Here is a 20,943-nt window from a genome sequence, read left to right on the forward strand (position 1 = left end):
TGGTTGAGACAAAAAGGCACAAACCCAGCCGTTGGGTTAAATTAACCCCCACAACCCAGCATTTTGGTCAAAACAACTCAGCTAAATCACAAACCAGTGGGTTGGGATCATCCTTTTTTGACCCAACCATATAGGTTAGAAATAACCAAGCATTTCTTGGTGTACTCAAAAAACAAAATTTCCCATAATCCTTTGTGGTAGAGCAGTAACATTAAAATACATGGATAAAGCATACATTTTGCTTCTGATTTCCGTTAACCAGTAGCAGTAAATTTGTCTGGAAAGTCGAGAAAAATAAATAAAATGTCCAGTTTCCAATGTGCTCATGTAAGTTTTATATTCATTACACCAAACTTGTTTGCATTTACATTAGGCATTTAGAAGACTTACAGAAGGTTATTATATTAAGTGCTTTAAAGCATCTCATACTCTTTTGTATTTTATAATGTGTAACTTTACATGAGCACCAATACTCCTGTAAATGATGATTTACAAGGCAAACATACACACACAGAGAGAGAGAGAGAGAATGAATGAACGAATGAATGAATGAGGATATCCCCATTGATAAACCAATCCTGTCATCTTGCCTGCTGTTTCTGTTGAAAAGATGGATAAGTGAGTAAGAAAAACCCCCATCACTGGCACTAAAGGGAGTAAACTTACTTCTGCAATTAAAGTAAGTAAACTTGCACATCTTGCTTGTTTTCATCAATTTGCTAATATATAAGTAAATTTGAAATATTGAACCAAATAATAATCAGGCCGAAATGGAATTGGCACGATCAGAAATTTGATGCATTGGAACGGACATCATTTTACATTCTTCCCCTCGGCTAAATGTTTGTGCATTAAATATTTTGGCCAATTTTAGAGTTACCAAAAATGATATGCTACTCTGAGTCCCACTTAAAGGAATATTACATTTTCTTAAAAAAAATCCAGATAATTTACTCACCACCATGTCATCCAAAATGTTGATGTCTTTCTTTGTTCAGTCGAGAAGAAATTATGTTTTTTGAGGAAAACATTGCAGGATTTTTCTAATTTTAATAGAGCCCAACATTTAATACTTAACTCAACACTTAACAGTTTTTTTCAACAGAGTTTCAAAGGACTATAAACAATCCCAAACGAGGCACAAGGGTCCCATCTAGCGAAACGACCGTCACCTTCGACAAGAAAAACAAAAAATATGCACCCCCAAACCACAACTTGTCGTCCAGATCCGGTCGTGATGCGCCAGCGTTACCCCACGCAACACGTCATGACGTCAAGAGGTCACAGAGGACGAACACGAAACTCCGCCCCAGTATTTACAAGTGTTGAGAAAGAGGACCGTTCCTACGTTGTTGTATGTGGCATGATACTAATTAATGTCTTTTTGTCAGTTTATTGTTTACAATAGTCCGCAAATGTGCGTTTTATATATGTAACACGTGATCTCCCTACGTCACTACGCATTTACGTTAGGTCACACAGGACAGGACCTAGACGAAAAGTTGTGGTTTAAAAGAGCATATTTTTTATTTTTCTTGTCAAAAATGACAATCGTTTCGCTAGATAAGACCCTTATGCCTCGTTTGGGATCGTTTATAGTCCTTTGAAACTCCGTTGAAAAAAACTGTTAAGTGTTGAGTTAAGTATTAAATGTTGGGCTCTATTTAAGTCCATTAAAATGAGAAAAATCCTACAATGTTTTCCTCAAAAAACATAATTTCTTCTCAACTGAACAAAGAAAGACATCAACATTTTGGATGACATGGTGGTGAGTAAATTATCTGGATTCTTTTAAGAAAATTGAATATTCCTTTAACACATTATACAAGGTCGTAACCACAATTGACATTGAGGGGACATGTCCCTCCCAATAAACAGAAATGGCCAAATTGTCCATCCTCCAATATTTGATGTTTTTAATATACATACGTGCATATAGACCTGCATTTTTGGTCCCCCCACAATGTTCAAGGTGTGTTTACGGCCTAGCATTTTACTATGTTGAAATTAATTCCAAAGTTTCCCTGAATATCAGTATACAACTGACCCATATTTTATCTCAGGACAGATCCATTTGTAGACAAAGATCCTCTTAAATAAAGTTTAGGCGAAAATCTCTAATGCCATTGCTGCCTCGGAAACCATTGAAATATCAAGAGAGACTTCACTTGTGATTTTTCTTTCTAATGAGTAAAACATGTTTTGTCATTATTACCGGCGTATTCATCAGTTCTGTCACAGAGTCAAAGTTTGTAGAAAGGCCTTTTTCTTTTAATTATTAAAAATGAAAACAAAAGAAAAAAGGGTTGACCTACCATACCTGTCAGAGCTGGAGTGATGAGATATAAGTGAGACAAAAGGTTAGCAGGGCAGGGCATGTAGTGACCATTTGTCTTGGTGCGGCCATTAAAGCTCGAGGTCGCCATCGGGGGGGAACGGGGTCAGGTAGAATGCACTTTTGATATGGTGATAGATTTTGTGAAATCCGTGCAGAGTGAGAGGTGCCGGGGCTGTGGGAAGATTTTCTGTCTTTTGTGGCGAGGCTCTCAAGCCACTTGCATTGTGTCCCGTGAGCCTCTGAACGGGAAATGATTCCTTTAATCACTGGGTAAACTCGACAGGGGTTGCGTTCGGGCAGCGTGGGGGTTCGGACCCCTCAGTAAACGCTGACCACCAAGCTTGCCCCCCTCAGAAGTCTCTCCAGTTCTGAAGACACTTCCCCACCACTGGGGGGAATCCAGGAAAGACAACTACATACGTGACTATTCAGTCAACAAGATGAAGTTAAACATTTTAGTACACTCTGTAAAATTAAGGTGCTTCTTCAAGAACCATTTTTGGTTCCTCAATGAACCATTCGGTCAAAGTTTCTTCTTTTATCTGTTTTAACCTTTTTTGAAACGGAAAGGCACTGTGGATGTTAAAGGTTCTTTGTGGAACCATTCAGCCCAAAATGGCTCTTATATGACATCATGAAGCACCTTTATTTTTAAGAGTGTATGAGATTACTGTGGGCTGTGTCAAGCGGGAAAAATCTGAAAAACAGGACACTTGAGTCTCCATTTAATATAACTATTGTCTGGGAAATCAATTTGAGATTTTAAGGGATCTCATTTGTGGCTTTCCTTTCCTAGAGGTAAAGTTTTTGACCATATACTCATCCTTTTGTTTTGTAGTCACTGTCACAGCAACTGGCTGTTAACATTTCAAAATAAAAGTGTCTTCGGGTCTTTTGTGTGTGAGGAATTTACAAGATTCCTTTTATCTTTGTTTCTCACACTGCTTCTAAGAGTCCCTTATTGATTGTCTCCTCGTACAGGTCTCATTTTTATGGCAAAACCAAATCACATTCAATCCTGCATTTTAATTTCTGCTTATGTTTTGCACTCATTAAAAACAGCTCATATGAAGTATACAATGGATCTGTTGCACCGACCTTAAATGCTGGTGTTCCCCATGTTGGAGATGGACCGTGCTCACATTTCGTACATACGTCTAATACGTATATCCTCTCATATGTACGTGTTGTTAGACTGTGGTCACCCTGGTTGCAACCTTAGGTGCGGCCTTATAAAACGCCCCATGCATGCCTGCGTAGTGTCCATGACACGCTGCGTTTTATGACCTCTGCACTCCAATTGCTGCCATTACTGTCCCGGACAAAAGGTCCTCTCAGAAACGTACATATTTTCCCACATGCAAAATTGGAAATTGGAAACTTCCTCTCACAAGCTGCAAGGCTTTGTGCTGGGCAGTCATGAAAGGCCCGTCTGGTTGAAGAGGTGGAGTGGGGGTGAGGCAAAGCTTTGGGAGGAGGGGAGGTCATGTGTGCGCTTGGCCTAAGGACTGAAAGCAAAGACCCTTGTCTTTTCGGATGATGAGGAATGTCTTTTGATGCACGTGAGCACCTACCATCTTTCATTTAGGAGAAAACAGCTGATGAGATGAGAGGAATGGGTCATCTCGACCATCGCCCTGGACCATCTTGGCTGCATCTCTTCACTGTTAAATAAATTCTTTCCTGTTCGTTTCTTGGTTATTTACGCTAGTAAATGTCATTACTTTCTACAAAACTTTGGACTTTTAAGAGTTTCATGTCTTTGAAACCCTTTTAAAAACCTACTTTTTAGGAGTAAACATTTGTTACCTCATCCACGACCAATGCAAGGCTGATCTGGAGTAGATTTTGTTTTACAAAGTAGTCGCCACCTTATCGATTGCTGTCAGTGAAACTACTGGGCAGGAATTACGCCAATGCATACTGGATTTGCCATCAATGAAATCCAGATCTAAGAAGGAATGCATGGTATGGCTGGAGGGGCGGAGTTATAGAGGGATGGTCACCGACCAGAGGGGGTGGGTGGCTCTTCACTACTCATTACCAATCTGTAAATATTTACTCTTCCACATCATTACTTCCAAATCATCACACACTCGATCATGTATGAATCAGAAAGGAGTAAAGGAAATGAAAAATAAATTGTTGTCAGCGTTCTGTGACCATTTATTACTCTCCAGAACCAACACGTTCTTGGGACACGTTCATCAAGACGTGGCAGAAGCACATGTGAAGCACTCGACATGGATTTTATTAAACACATGCATCTCGTACCAACTTTATTTGATATAATTGGATTTTGATGGTTAATACAACACATGGTTGTATAAAATATGGATAAAATCCATATTTAATTTAAATGAACTTGTTCGTAAATGACTCAAGCATGACTTGAAACGGCCCAGTTTGAGTTTTTTAAAGAGTGTATATATATTATCATTCTTTGATGCAACTTATGGCTTGGCATCTAACTTGCATTCTCCATACTTCACTTAGATTCGGTCCAGGACTTGGAAAAGCTCATTTGTCACACATGCCATGCAATGCAAGACAAAATGGATGCTAATGACCCAGCTTTGCCCATCCTGCATATAACATCCGTTTACTAACTTACATTCAATAGCGCTTTATATAGTCCACTGTTAAACCAATAGGTAAGTACCCCTACCTCAGTAAAGCATGGCAAAGATGTGACAAGACATGATTGCTCACGAAACTCTTAAAGAAGGCCTCTTTTCTTTCAACGTCTCAACATGGCACACAATTTGGGAAAGGGGGCTACATACGGGTCTGGTACATTCCCGCAGCTCCTTTGGATTTAAAGAGGCTCAGATTTCAAGGTGGTCAAATCATTGGTTTCTCAAAAGTGAAAGTCTAGAGTTACGGGTGAATGCCAGCGTCTCCTTTCATTGCTCCTCTGGTGGCTACAGAGAGCCTCTGTTAAATAGCCCATAAGCCTGTAAAAATGGCAGATGGGGTCTGTCAGGAGAGTCAGAGACCACCAGTAAAAGTGAACATGTTGACAGTGTTTGGATAAGCAGAGCCAATGATTCCTGGCTCGTTGTCTGAGGCTAACAAAGTCACTTCCAGTCGGAGCTGCATTAAATAAACAAGAGGGTTTTATTCTCAGCGCTCTTCAAAATGCACCACAATAATCACATTCAGACGTTTCTTCACAGAGAAGAACTAAACGGCAGTTTTGTGTCTCGCTTAAATCGTTTAGGGCTACTAAAATCGCGTTATGTCGTAACTAACTCAGTCTTGAGTTCTTGGACAAAATGACCGACGTAAAACTGTCAGATGCAAAGGAGGTTTTATGGATGAATGAAATTACAGCTTACCGCAATAAATCATTCGTACATTACATGTGACCATCAACTCTATAATCCGTATTCATTTCGTATTTAAAGCAAAGCAGGTATGTTACAGTTGAATACAACCCTGCATTCCAGTGAGTTCCTTCATTAACTAATACTATTGTGAACTGGCTTCATTGTTTCTGTATGTCTCCACCTCCTCAGAAGAGATTGTGCTGTGAGTTTCCACCACTCTTTAGCTCAGACCCATTTTAGGTCAACCCAACATGCCTGTCCAATCCAAAGCTTTGATCTATAGAGGATTGAAAAAAGTAGAGATGTCAAGAACACCCAGGGTTTACTTCAATTAAATTGAGCTACAGTACGTTTTCAAAAAACTATTAATTTGGGTGAGATTGTTTTTATATAGCACAATTTCCAATGCACAGATTTTTAAAGCTTTACATTAAAGGATTACTTTTTTAAAAAAAAATCCTGATAATTTACTCACTCTCATGTCGTCCAAGAAGTTTATGTCTTTCTTTCTTTAGTCGAAAAGAAATCACGTTTTTTTGGGGAAAAACATTCCAGGAATTTTCTCCATATAGTTGACTTTAGTGGAACTCAAGAGTTTACAGTTTCAGTGCAGTTTAAAATTGCAGTTTCAAAGGGCTTGAAATGATCCCAACCGAGGCATACGGGTCTTAACTAGGGAAACAATCATTTTTCGCCAAAAAAAAAGTTTAATCCACAACTTCTCATCTTGCACTAGCCATGTGACGTGCTAGCGTGACCTTACATATTACGTAATCACGTCGAAAGGTCATGTGTTACATATGTGAAACGCACACTTGCGGACCATTTTAAACAATTAACTGCTACATTAATTAGTATAATTCCACATACAACAACTTCTGAATGCTCCTCTTTCACCACACTTGTAAACACTGGAGCGGTAGTTTCGCATACATCATGTATGACCTTTCAACGTGATTACATAATGCGTAAGGTCACGCTGGCGCATCACGAGGGTTCAAGACGAGTTGTTGTGGTTAAAAAGTACATATTTTATTTTTTGGCAAAAATGATGATCGTTTTTCTAGATAAGACCCTTATGTCTTGGTTGGGATCGTTTAGAGCCCTTTGAAGCTGCATTGAAACTGAAAACTGTTGAGGTCCAATAAAGTCCACTATATGAAGAACAACCCTGAAATGTTTTCCTCAAAAAACGTACTTTCTTTACGACTAAACAAAGAAAGACATAAACATCTCGGATGACATGGGGGTGAGTAAATTATCAGATTTACAATGTTTTAAGAGTTATATGCCCTTCTTGAGCAATATCATGTAATGTGTCTTAAAAATTATGCTTCAATATATTTGTCTATATAAACCCTGTGTGCAAATAAAAGCGACTCGGACAAGAAAAGAAAAACTATGTTAGGAGTTACTTCTGTCTGTATAACGGCAACATTGTCAATAAAGTCATAAAAATATAGGATAAACAATGCGTAACACTGAAGGATATTCATATGACATGACAAACTGTCCATGTTGGAAAAGTGGTGTTGCAAAGTAAAAAATTTTTTTAAAAAAAGGTAAAACAACGATGTCGGATGATTTTTCACTTAGTAATTTTGTGAAGGTGTGAAATCTGCATTGCAGAGCCAATAAAAAACGAGTATTTCTGTTTAAAAAGTATGCTATATATACACATTATATATATATATATATTATATATATATATATATATATATATATAAATTAATAAATAAATAAATAAATAAATATACAGTGTATATATATATATATATATATATATATATATATATATATATATATATATATATATATACACTGTATATTTATTTATTTATTTATTTATTTATTTATTTATTTATTTATTTATTTATTTATTTATTTATTTATTTATTTATTTGTTTGTTTATTTATTTATTTATTTATTTATTTTTATGACAGTTGTTCTGCTGGATTAGACCCTTGTTCCTCGGCTGGGATCGTGTAGAGCCATTTGAAGCTGCAATGAAACTTCAATTTGAACCAGTTATACCCAGTTATACCCCGTTGAAGTGCATATGGAGATAAATCCTGGAATATTTACCTCAAAAAGCGTACATTTCTTTTCAACTGAGGAAAGAAAGACATGAACATCTTGGATGACGTTAGGGTGAGTAAATTGTACATTTTCATGAAATGTTAAGTTTAAAGTGAACAACTTTTTAAGGCTTGAAAACTTTAGGGACACTGTGACTTCAGGTCTACGCTACAATGAGATCTTGCAAATCCAGATGAGCAAATATCAACTAAGGTACACACCCTTACATTTAGTGTTGTCTGTTTAATGTTACAGTAGTGTGAAGCTTTGGGCTTGGGTCATAAATACCAGAACCAGAAGGATAGTGAGAAAGATGTGAAGGAGAGCTTTGAAGAAGAAGCTTTGTGACCTGGTTTTCCTGTTTATTCTAATACATGCCCATCTATAGATAACACAAACAGTGCCCAAACCTGAAACACATTTAGAAAATCTGGACCGGCTCCTTAAACAGGTTTGGCCAATCACAAACGGACACACACAAAAGTCAACCAAAATTTCTTTAAATAGTTCTCAGTTTCAATTAAGTATCAACTTTTTTCTTTCTTATCTTCTGAGAAATGCATCTAAGACAATTGTTTGACATTAAGATCTTTTGTAAAAAACGTGTGGAGACAAACACAAACGTATCCATCCAAAGTTGCAGATTAAATTGATCGCATAAAACATTTGTTAATAAAGAATTCAGTGAGTCGAAAAGTACAAATGCGAAAAACGCAATAAATGCGTTCATGTCATCTTGTCAACCAAAAGTTTCTTTTTATAGTTCTCAGTTTCAATTAAGTATCAACTTTTTTTCTTTCTTATCATCTGAGAAATGCATCTACTGTAAGACAATTGTTTGACATTAAGATCTTTTGTAAAAAACGTGTGGAGACAAACACAAACGTATCCATCCAAAGTTGCAGATTAAATTGATCGCATAAAACATTTGTTAATAAAGAATTCAGTGAGTCGAAAAGCACAAATGCGAAAAACGCAATAAACGCGTTCATGTCATCTTGCATTCGAAGACGAAGAATTGTTCAGTCATTATACTGAACAACTTTGATGACACACTTTGGAAAAGGCATTTCAAAATGACCAATTCACATGCACATTTAAGAGTTTATTTTGTAAATGTATTTAAATCGCAATTCATGCACATGTTTTGTTATCGAATAAGACATTTCTCGCATACGGTTTCTTTATGCACATTTTTTTTATATACGCATCTTGGCATTTCCATCTAGCATTTTTTATGCGATGGCCCAAAATGCGCATAAAAATCGGTAACATCCCTAGAGAGATATGTGTGTCTTTATCGCAGAAGAAACAGCAAATAAAGTTTTTTTTCGTGATAGTAACTTGATTTTAACCCAGACAGCACAGATACAAAGTTTCGCGTTTCATGGCGTTTAAGGTCATCTGTCAATTATTATCCTCACAACATTAATGGTGCCTAAAAGACTTTCTGAAAACTGTGTGATTTGCCTAATAGGATTCAGCTGATTCAGTGGTTTAATTTAGTTGGTGGCCACCTTGCTTTGTCAGGGATCAGGGAATGAAGGAAGAAACTCTCCAGGTTGCCAACCCTATTGATAAAATCCTCCACCGTGGGGAACAGAGGAGTTAAGAGCTGGATATGAGATGCTGGATAACAATAGCAATCGGTGATACTGGCACGCAGATTCGCTTCTCATGGCAGAAAATGAAACGGTGATAGGCAACACAGTGAATTTCCTCTATTGTGAGATGACTCATTGGATCTTGAGGGTTTAAGGCAGAATAAATTGTTTGTATACACTGGAAACAAAAGGGCTTGTGGAGGGAGAGAGAGAAAGGGAAGGAAACTCGACCGCGTGTTGCAGAGACGAGCTGCAGAACTGTTCAATGAATGGGCAGTGAAATTAAACCTAAATAAATGCAGGAGTACAGCAGATCAGAGGATTTTCTTTGTATGTATGTGATTTGGGATTTTGGACCCGGCCTGATCCGGCCCAACAACTAAGCTGGCTATATGAAAGCAGGGGGCACCCAAAAGGTTTTGCAGATAAACAGAGGGACAGCTGCGGCCCCGGGGCCTGTATTTACACCACACACAGTGGACTTCTGCTTCCCAAAGCATTAGCACTAAAAATATATACTTCAATGGTTAGAGGAAAGTATGTACTTTTGAGTATGTTGTAAGACAGTATGCAGATATGAGGACAGTATCTGTGATCATTTGGTTAGGAACTTTTAGTCTCCATCTGTATTTAAAAGTTAGCAGCTAGCTACTTGCACCGCCATAAAGGGGAAGTGTGTACATTTTTGTTGATATAATGCTTTTCTTGTCATAGTTTAATATGCAGAGACAACCTATAAAAATATACGCAGGCTGACTTTCCATCAAAACATAACAAAACTCAGAGAATCTCCAAGCATTGATCAGATTGTTGTGCTACAATGTCAGTAAAAGGTACCTCTACTGAAAAGACCTGCTGAAACCAGCCTAAACTGGTTGTCTGGTTTTAGCTGGTCTCCCTGTCTGGTTTTAGCTGGGTACGCTGGTGTAGCAGGTTGGTTTTAGAGGGGTTTTGGACACTTTCCTCATAGCCTGGAAACGCTTGGCTGGCCTTCAAGCCTGGTCAAGCCGGTGGGTCAGCTGGTTTTAGCTGGCTTTAGCTGGTCTTTTAAGTAGGGACAAAATTGTCACTGGGATGGTGCCCTTTAAATGTTAATAATATGTACTATTTAGGTACAGATATGTATATTTGAGGTACCTATATGTACCTTTGAGGTACTAATATAAACCCTTTATGTACAAAGGTGTTCTTGACAGCTTTTGTACCTTTTTCTGAGAGCAAACACTCTTAAAAATAAAAGTACCATATAAGAACTAATTTGGCTGTTTTACAAAAGGTTATTTGTTGTGAAAAACTAAAAAAAAAACTCTTTGGGGAACAATTTTTTTAAGGTACCACTGTGATTAACCTTTTGTGGTGCATATATTTTAATTTTTAAAGTGGTTGTGTGGAGATTACACAGCGCAACTTTACATTTTCAAACATGTTTAAATCTCTTTTGACAGCTTTGGGTTTTATTTTTTTCAACATGATCTCACAAAGTTCTGTGGGATAGTCACAAAATTTTTTGCTCATTTTTCCGTGGCATTCTCACGGATCTTCGCATATTTTCGTGGCCCATTACTCAACTGCTTTTTTTCTATTTTCAAACCATTGTCGCTTCGGTTTAGGGTTAGATTTGGTGTTTGCGTTGGTATGTCACTTTAAGTATTGGTTTATACTATTTTTTCAGATGTATTCTTTTATATTTTCTAAACTTTAATCAACTGTCGCTTGGCGTTGGGGTTAGAGTTGGGTTTTGGGTAGGGATGTCATTTTATGTTAATCTAACCCTAAACCGGAGCGACAATGGTAAGGAAATAGGACAAAACAGTTGAGTAACCAATCCGTGAGAATGCCACGGAAAAGAAAGTCTGTGGCAGGGCCACGGAAATATGCAGAGATCCGTGAGAATGCCACGGAAAATGAGCAAAAAATTCTCAAATTCGTGAGATCAGGTTGATTTTTTTAATGCGTTTACTGTAATGCAAGGGATTTTTTCCTATAAATGTACAAATTGAAAAATCCCCCAAAGCTAGTATATTTAAACTTTTTAAAATATGCTATTATTTGGGACATGCTAATTAAAATGTATGTACTCTCTTTAGGCATATTATGCATATTTTTTAAGTTGCCCTAGTGTCCTTTGCCCTTATTTTCCCTTATTTCACACTCCCTCCTTCACTTTACCTTTTCTGCCTCAATTTCTTCATTTTACTCTTCCTTCATCATCTATATTTTCTTCACCTCTTTTGCGTTGCTTTGTGACAATGATAGATAGATAGATAGATAGATAGATAGATAGATAGATAGATAGATAGATAGATAGATAGATAGATAGATAGATAGATAGATAGATAGACAGACAGACAGACAGACAGACAGACAGACAGACAGACAGACAGACAGACAGACAGACAGACAGACAGACAGACAGACAGACAGACAGGAATGATAGACAGACAGACTCAAATGATAGACAGACAGACACGAATGATAGACAGACAGACACAAAATAGATAGATACAAAAGAGAGATAGACAGACAGACAGACAGACAAACAGGAATGATAGACAGACAGACACGAATGATAGACTGACAGGCATACACGAATGATAGGCACAAAAGAGAGATAGATAGACACGAAAGATAGATAGATAGATAGATAGATAGATAGATAGATAGATAGATAGATAGATAGATAGATAGACAGACAGACAGACAGACAGACAGACAGACAGACAGACAGACAGACAGACAGACACGAATTATAGACAGACAGACTCAAATGATAGACAGACAGACACGAATGATAGACAGACAGACACGAAATAGATAGATACAAAAGACATACAGACAGACAGACAGACACAAATGATAGACAGACAGACAGGAATGATAGACAGACAGACAGACAGACTAAAATGATAGACAGACAGAAACGAATGATAGACAGACAGACACAAAATAGATAGATACAAAAGAGAGACACGAAAGAGAGATAGATAGATAGATAGATAGATAGATAGATAGATAGATAGATAGACAGACAGACAGACAGACAGACAGACAGACAGACAGACAGACAGACAGACAGACAGACAGACAGACAGACAGACAGACACGAATGATAGACAGACAGACACGAAATAGATAGATACAAAAGACAGACAGACAGACAGACACGAATGATAGACAGACAAACACGAATGATACGCTGACAGGCATACACGAATGATAGGCACAAAAGAGAGATAGATAGACACAAAAGAGAGATAGACAGACAGACAGACATACAGACAGACAGGAATGATAGACAGACAGACTCAAATGATAGACAGACAGACACGAATGATAGACACGAAAGAGAGATAGATAGACACCCATAACCCCAATGTCACAGGGGCAAAACCGAATTGTTCAGAAATGTACGGATGTGGTTGTACAAATTTATATGAATAAGGCACCTTGTAATAGTCATACGAATTGCCATGAGATAGGGTTGGACAGACAGGCAGACGGACATATAGACACTGCTACACTTTTAGACCATACTGAAAGTACATCAGATATATTTTCTATATTTGTTATTGTAACGAAATTTAATTAAGCCATTAACACAACCCATGTGTTGCAATCAAGAGCCTATGCGAGTTCAAAGAGCCAGCCAGTTTTATCTGCCTCGAATATACAATACAAACGAAAAGCTTTAGGGAATTTGGCCAGAGATGTGTAGGACCTGTTTACAGAAAGCGCTTACTTTGTTAATGTTATGTTAAACTGTTTTATGAAATGCCCTTTTTACTTAAGAGCTTGCCCGAATGTGGTCTAGCTCTGTTTTAAAGCCTGTGTAAATCCCAGTTTATTTGCATTGACAAATAGTCATTGATTGTTTTAATGAGAAAGCTCGCACACATCCGCAACAACAAAGGTACGGCAACGTGTGGACACAGCACCGTATCGAGGCTTTAGACAAATCCTCACATTTGCTTAAAGAGTCCCCGTGTGGCGGTGTTAATTGTCATAAGTGGGTGTAAGAAAAGAGTGCGTAAATGAATGTAGAGTAGCTGGCGGTTTGTGAATGGAAGACCACTTGGTTAAAACACTTCAGGTACCTGAATACTTCAGCCCCGTTGCGATTGGTAAACATCGAAGATGCCTTGGTCTCCATTGTGTCAATTACGTGCTCAACAATTAACCAAGGTTCGTGGGCTTGGTGTTGTGTTTACTAAAATGAGAAACATCCATGCATACGCAAATACCTTCAGATTCGGATATCGCCCTCCAGATGGTCCACCTCCCATTCACCCCTCCCTCAACCAGGCACCATCCCCCCCATCGGCACAGCACCACCCGTTCCACCATCTTAACCCTAATGAGCCGGCTCTGTCTGGCCTCAAAAGGAGACCCGTCCGGGTCATATCAAGGAGCAAATTTAAATGAACTGTTTGTGTTTCAATAGGTTGCCAATGGAATGTGAGCTTCTACATTATGAGCACCCACAGGGTGGTCTGCTTGCTCCTTGAGATTCACTTTAAGGGTCTTGCTAGGGCGCTGTGGCAGTGGGGGGTTGAAAGGGTGTGGGGATTGGAAGTTTAGGGTGAACTTTCAACCGGTTGTATGGATTGCTTCCTCTTGAATGTCATAAGGTGCCAATATGGCGAAATTCAATTTCGAACCATCCCCGGCACAATTTCTCGGCAGTTCGTAACTATTTTACGAAGTGGCTAATTCGTATATCATTCATACATTTAAGTATGATGCTTTCACCCCATTAATGCTTGTTGGATAATAATACGTTTTTGTACGAATTCATACGAAATCGCCATCTTAGGTGCGTTTTCCCGTGATATCAGGTTGCAATAACTGGTGTTGTAAAAATCTCTTTAACGCTAGTGTTGGAAAGGGTCAAAGATGGCGTTGTGAAGTTAAAGGGCATAGTTAACTTTAAAGTGTATCTTTTACGACGCGGTTTAGTGATGCACTGTAACATGCGTGTATATGTCAAAAGTGATTGTGTTGTAGTTTCTATAGGCAAATGATTGAATTAATCAGATTAGGGTTTGGTTGACTCATTTTTTTAAGTTGGGACAGATTTGAATACTTAATGCAAACCTTGCTAATATACTAAGCTCTCGCACATCACTCCCACACACACATGCACGCTCATTCACAAATGAACAGTCTATCTTCTATAATCTCTTTAAAGCATTTGAATAACTGAAGCGGAAATATATGATGAAACCTCGAATCTCCCAGGAAGTTACGCTGGCAAATAAGAGCATTTGCATGTCTGATCTGGGATTCCTCAAATGTATTTCCAACTGCTAAAGGCAGTGTTGTAAAAGAGCAAATTAGATTTTCTTAAAAAAGTTTTTTGATGTACAGTTATTGAATTCGGATTTCCATTTTTTCCAAAGGTTTGCACATTGGGATATGAAGATATGGGTGATTATATAATTGCAGGCACATTTGGCGTCAATTCTTTTATTTCCTTTTTCAAATGGTTATATTATTTATTATTTTAATAATTTGGTGCTCATTGTCATAGATCACAAGATGTTTTAGGCCAAACAATATAATATTTTTTGTTAAAAGTGTCTTATGTGATTCTCGCGAAATTAGACGTATGAGGTGTCATGAAACATTTTGATAAAAAAAGTAAATGCAAAGTAAGAGTATCAAAATAAGAAGCATACAGTTACAAACATCTCTTCATGTACTATTTTGCACATGATTTCAAATGACATCATACAAACCATTTTTTTCCACATTTAAGGGAAAATTTTCATTACCGCAATGTGTCCATGACTGGATTTGGGTTCTTTGACTTAAAAAATTTATAATTAAAAAATCTAAAAAATAAAAAGCTTCAGTGCATGTTATACTATAAACATTTACAGTAAAGAAACATGTGGTATGTAGATCATTGGTAAATGTAGAGACAATAATAAGGAATATAAATGTGTCCAAGACCAATTTTCTCATCCTCCGCAACAATTTTCAATCATCGTTTAAGCCCTCAAGGAACTAACATTTTCAACAAAAAAAAGTTGGAAGACACATAATTGATTGTACCTTGACAACTTTTTAGTTCTCATTACCAAAACATGAATTTGTAAATGCATATATGTAGTGTAATATCATGTTGCGGTAATGATCATTTTTACAATGATAATCTAAAAATGTTAACAATTCTATAGGAAATATTTTTTTAATTCTCTAAAAATAATTGTTATAGTAAGTTCAGACCGTAGATCTTATATGTGCAAAAATAAATAAATGGCTTCAAGGGCTTTTTAAAAAAATCTGATGCTGGACACCTTTTAAGTCTGGATTTCATGAGAATCACCCATATAGCTGAAAATCATGATTCCATGTTGTCCAAATTAGTCAGTGTCAGTTGTGTTTATGGCTCTTTTCCATTGCATAGTACCGCACGAGTTGGGTCGGGTCAGCTCACTTTTAGGGTCTTTTCCACCGGGTACAGTACGTAGTACCTGATATATTTTTATTAAATAACTTTGGACACAAAATATACCTGCAATTAAATAAACCAACATGATCTCACAAAGTTCCATGGTATAGTCACGGAATATTTTGCTCATTTATCCTATTCTCACGGATCTCCGCATTTTTCCATGTCCGTACCACAGACTTTCTTTTTCCATGTCAGTTATCAATTGTTTTTCCTATTTTTAAACAATTTTTTGCTTGGGTTTGGGTTTAGATTTGGGGTTTGGGTAAGGATGTCACTTTAGCTATTGATTTATACTATTTTTTCCGTATTTTTAAACAATTGTCGCCTGAGGGTTAGAGTTGGGTTATGATGTCATTTTATGTAACAGAAAGTAGTTCTAACCCTAAACCCAAGCGACAATGGTAAGAAAATAGGAAAAACATTTGAGTAACCAATATGTGAAACTGACACGGAAAAGAAAATCTGTGGAATGGACACGGATAAATGAGCAAAATATTCCATGACTATAATATGGAAATTCGTGACATCAGGTTGAAATAAACATTTAATTTTCTATGTTTTTACTTGAATAATAAGTAGAAAAATGCTGTAAGCAGGATAATGTAGAGTTACTTGGTCAGTGCTGCAATAAGCAAAGCATAGCGCAAGGGCTTGAAATCTCAAATAAGAAATATAATAACTAATATATTTTATATTCTAAAATAGTTAAATACATTGTTAATTTTGCAGTTTACCTCTGATAAAATGTAATGCTTGAATGCATTACAAGTCGCTTTGGGTAAAAGCATCTGCCAAAGGGGTAAATGTATGTAAAATGTTGGTAACACTTTACAATATGGTTGTATTTGTTAACAATAAGTTAATGCATTAGCTAACTTGATCTAACAATGAACAATACTTCTACAGCATTTATTAAGCTTAGCTCATGTCAGTTTCAACATTTACTAATACATTTATAAAATCAAGCGTTGTAACTGTTAACATTAGTTAAAGGAACATTATGTAAGAAATTTATATCAATAATTCACAAAATGGCCCTGATATGTTACTAGACATTAAGAAATCATTTTCATTTCAAATACTTATATCACTGACAACAGTGGTCTGGCCAGGATGTTGTTATTTAAAAAGTGAAGTTGCAGCCCTCAACTGATGTTTATGTTGTCATGTTGTGTATTGGCCACCAGTTGTGTGATTGCAGTACCAGTTTTAGCCACAAGTTTTGTGATTGCAGTACCAGTTTTGGCCACAATCCTACATACTGTTCCTTTAAAACACCATGAACTAATATGAATAACTGTATTAACATTAACAAGAATTAATACATATCCAGGAGAAAATCTTGGGACGCTTCTTGCTGAAAATACCTCAATTTAACAGTCACAGAAGGTGGTTGGGTTCGAACATGTAAACCATTGACTAATTTTGTACCTGACACACTCTGAGGAAAGCTGGATGGCCGAAATGCATCAGTGTGCAGTATTTTAGTTGTTTTTAATGTTTCTAAAGTAAGCAATGTTTGAATACAGGCTTTTTATTTTTGGAACCGGAAGAAGTGCCTTGGATCCTTATTTATTATAAGAATTCAAACATGTTAAACTATATTGTTTGTACATGTTAGTAGATGCATTTACCAATGTTTACTAATGTGTTACCAAAATGTTAATCATATTTAGACAGAAGTTACTAGCTGTCTGAAACACCCAGTCAAGACAATAATGTCAGTCTGCCGGGTCTCACCAGATGTAGCACATCAGGAAATAACATGCAGGTGTCTCATAAAACACAAGTGAAACATCTACTACAATAGGAATGCCGAAAACACGGCTAATTACACTGCAGTCATCACACTGTTCCTCACAGGTGGGCTGCATCTGTTGCTAACAGTTACAGTAACAGTGGATGCATCTAATGCATCCAGCATGTCCTTGATTCTCATGCGATGCAGTACGAAGTTCCTCTGTCCCAGCACCGACATGGGAGTCAGGGAAGGCATGTCTCCTGTTTTCATTCCCAGAGGTTTTCATGAGGATGTTGAAAGAAAAATTTGGCAGTGGGGCAGATCAGAGGAACAACGAGCTTTTAAAAGTCCATCAGATTTCCTCCTAATTTTCCCAAATCTTGTATTCTGCATAATTTGAATACCTCATCACATAAAAGACTTTGCATTTATTATTATAAATGTTTTAAATTTATTAGTAAATTATATAATACTTTTTTAGTAAATTATAAATTTATTTTGTAATCTCTTATTTCGCTCTGCATCATAATATTATTATTTAATATAAATATTTAGCTCTGTATCATTGTTCTGACATTATAGACAGATTTTTAAGTGACATCAGTTGCATAAAACCACTTTATATCTATAATCTGGCAGTCGGCCCAGTGCCTAGTCGGTGATAAAACTTTTTGTTGAAATAAAGTGGGCCTGTAACTGACTATGCTAAACCATGCGATATATAGCCAGGATAATGTGAGCCATTCATTCAACGTCGATATGAGAATTCAATCTTACTAATGGACTTTAAATGAGGTCGCCCATTTAACAGACAAACACTTATTAGCAAAATTGTCTGTTAAAGTTGAACTTTCCAGATTCAGTAATATTGTGGACAATGCTAACATAGCAATAATCAGCAATATTTGGAGCTGACAAACTGTGCAGATATAGTATATGAAGAGTTTAGTTCCAAAACTAGATAAAGTTTTTTTATTTTAAAAAATCACTGTGCATTCCAATTAATATCAATCAACAATATGTTGATATCGTCTCCAACATAAATCTCTTTTCTTGGACTACAACAAACACACAAATTGTAGGCAACAGTTTACTTCTTGGGATAGGTGATATAGAGAAGACCGACATTATCTTAATTCCTCCCACTTTGGACTCATAGCCTTTAAGTTAACTCCTGTCAGCATTGCATTGTGAGCGTATCTTTCAAACATGGTACAGTAAGAAGCGTCACATTTCCGGCCTACGTCAGAGGTATTCAGACCAATCACAACGTACAGATTAGCTGGCCAATCAGGGACACAGGGCTTTTCAAATTGATGAGTTTTGTACAAAATCAGTGCGTTTCAGGAAGAAAGGTAAATCTGGAGCTACAGAAGATGTGTTTTTTAAACCACACAAACACATTGTATTATACCAAATACACAAAATAACGTTGTTTTAGCAATGAAATAGGTGCGCTTTAAAGGGGACATATCATGAAAATCGTGACATTTTCCATGTTTAAGTGCTATAATTGGCTCCCCAGTGCTTCTATTAACCTAAAAAATTTGAAAAAGATCAACCCAGTAACTTAGTTCTCTGTAAGCATGTAAAAAAATAGGTCATTGAAGTTTGGCTCCCCTTGTGATGTCAGAAGGGGGTAATATCGCCCCTTAATCTTCACTATCCAACCACAGCATTGCCATTTAGTACAGAGATCAGCTCATTTGCATTTTAAAGGACACACACAAAAACAGCATATTTTTGCTCACACATAGTGACAAAGTTTTAACATGTTATAATCAATTATCTATATGGTATTTTCAGCTAAAACTTCACATACATACCCTGGGGACACAAAAGATTTATTTTACATCTTAAAAGTCTTGTGAAATGTCCCCTTTAAACAGTCCTTCCAGAAAAACGCAGAGTTTTTTTGTGTTTGTTGCGGGCAAAAATCCTTGATCTTGCGGATGGAATATGCAGGATATTTATGCAATTTTTATGCGATGAAATTGTGGGAACTTGCAAAAATTGCAGGAACTTGCAAAAACTGTGGTTGGATGAAAAAGAGATAAAAAGTGATTCCCCAAAAACCTGTTGTCATTTAATGATGTTCACGTCGCGTAATTAGGTCACTTCATAACGTTTCCATGGAAACAGGAGGCATGGCTGCGCTTGTGTGAAGTAAATGCAACATTTTTCAACTTGTATTTTTAAAGGTATGTGTGACTTTTTGCTACGAAAATGCAGGGATTATGAAATCATGCAAGCCCCACATATTTTGCGCGTGAAGATTTGCAATTTATGCGGCGAAAGTGTGGCGTATTTAAAAAAATGCGGCCCCCACATAAATATGCAGACTTTGGCTGATTATGCATGGCATAAAAATGGAGTTCTCTCATTTTGGAACCCAACTCTTCATATGTGGCTTTATATCTTTGTGTCCCACACACCAGTGCAAATAAAGACATTTGTAACCATACATAAAAAAACGAAGTTGCGTAAATGTTGCAAAACGTATTTAACATATACTGTACAAATGATAAAAATAACATTTCTGACCCTCAAGTTGTTACAGACCTGTATAAATTTCTTTGCTTAACACAAAGGAAGATGCACTAAAAAAGGATTCATTCAATATACTCAATTTTTTTAAGGTAAGTGGTTGCAATCAACCCATTTAAGCTACATTTAAACAAAAAAAAATTGAAAGGCAAAACAAAACAAAAAACTTTTGTTTAAATGTAGCTTAAATAAATTGATTGCAACCACTTACCTTAAAAAATTGAGTAAATTGCATGAATCATTTTTTCAGTGTGTTTGTAATGAAGCATAAAACAGGAGCACCATTGACTTCCATAGTAGGAAAAGCAAATAGCCTACTACACTGTAAAAAATGACAAATTCAACATATATTTTTATGTTAAAGGTATAGCGGAAGATTTTCGTTTTCCGGGTGGATCATCAAGACTATTGGTCAGATGTCAATCATTCTGATTATTTGTTGACGTATAACCGTCGTCAAGCTCGCCTCTAGGTTCGCTTGCTGCACATGCGCACTTTCACGTGCGTGTGCATTTTTTTAAAAATATGGAGGGGCGGTTCTTTTAAATAATTCGGTTAAATCTTCCACTATACCTTTAAGTTAACAAATTAAGTTTAACAATTTCAACTTGTTTTAAAAATTATGTTAAGTCAAAACTTAAAATAGTAGGTTGAACTGACTTAACCGGCATAACCTAATTGTTTTAACTTCATGCTGCTTTTTTACATTGTATGGAAGTCAATGGTGCTCAGAAACGGTTGCAAACATTGCTTAAAATATCATCCTTTGTGTTGAGCAGAACAAAGACATTTTTACAGGTCTGTAACAACATGAAGGTAAGTAAATGATGACAGAATTTTC

At 36.7% G+C, this 20,943-nt stretch overlaps 1 protein-coding gene across 3 annotated transcripts in view; it reads left to right on the forward strand.

The window, feature by feature from the left end:
* ccnd1 (cyclin D1) overlaps positions 1 to 20,943 on the forward strand; it is a 176,593-nt gene that overhangs the window by 98,045 nt on the left and 57,605 nt on the right. The window contains exon 2 of one of the 3 annotated variants that reach the window (XM_055214419.2): positions 7,615 to 7,822. The exons of the other annotated variants lie outside the window; for them this stretch is intronic. Within the exon in view, the coding sequence (XP_055070394.1) occupies positions 7,799 to 7,822 (24 nt within the window). The 5' untranslated portion in view covers positions 7,615 to 7,798. The remainder of the gene's footprint in view (positions 1 to 7,614; positions 7,823 to 20,943) is intronic. 3 annotated transcript variants of the gene reach the window in all.

This window comes from Misgurnus anguillicaudatus, chromosome 21, assembly GCF_027580225.2.
Source record: "Misgurnus anguillicaudatus chromosome 21, ASM2758022v2, whole genome shotgun sequence".
Lineage (NCBI taxonomy): Eukaryota > Metazoa > Chordata > Actinopteri > Cypriniformes > Cobitidae > Misgurnus > Misgurnus anguillicaudatus.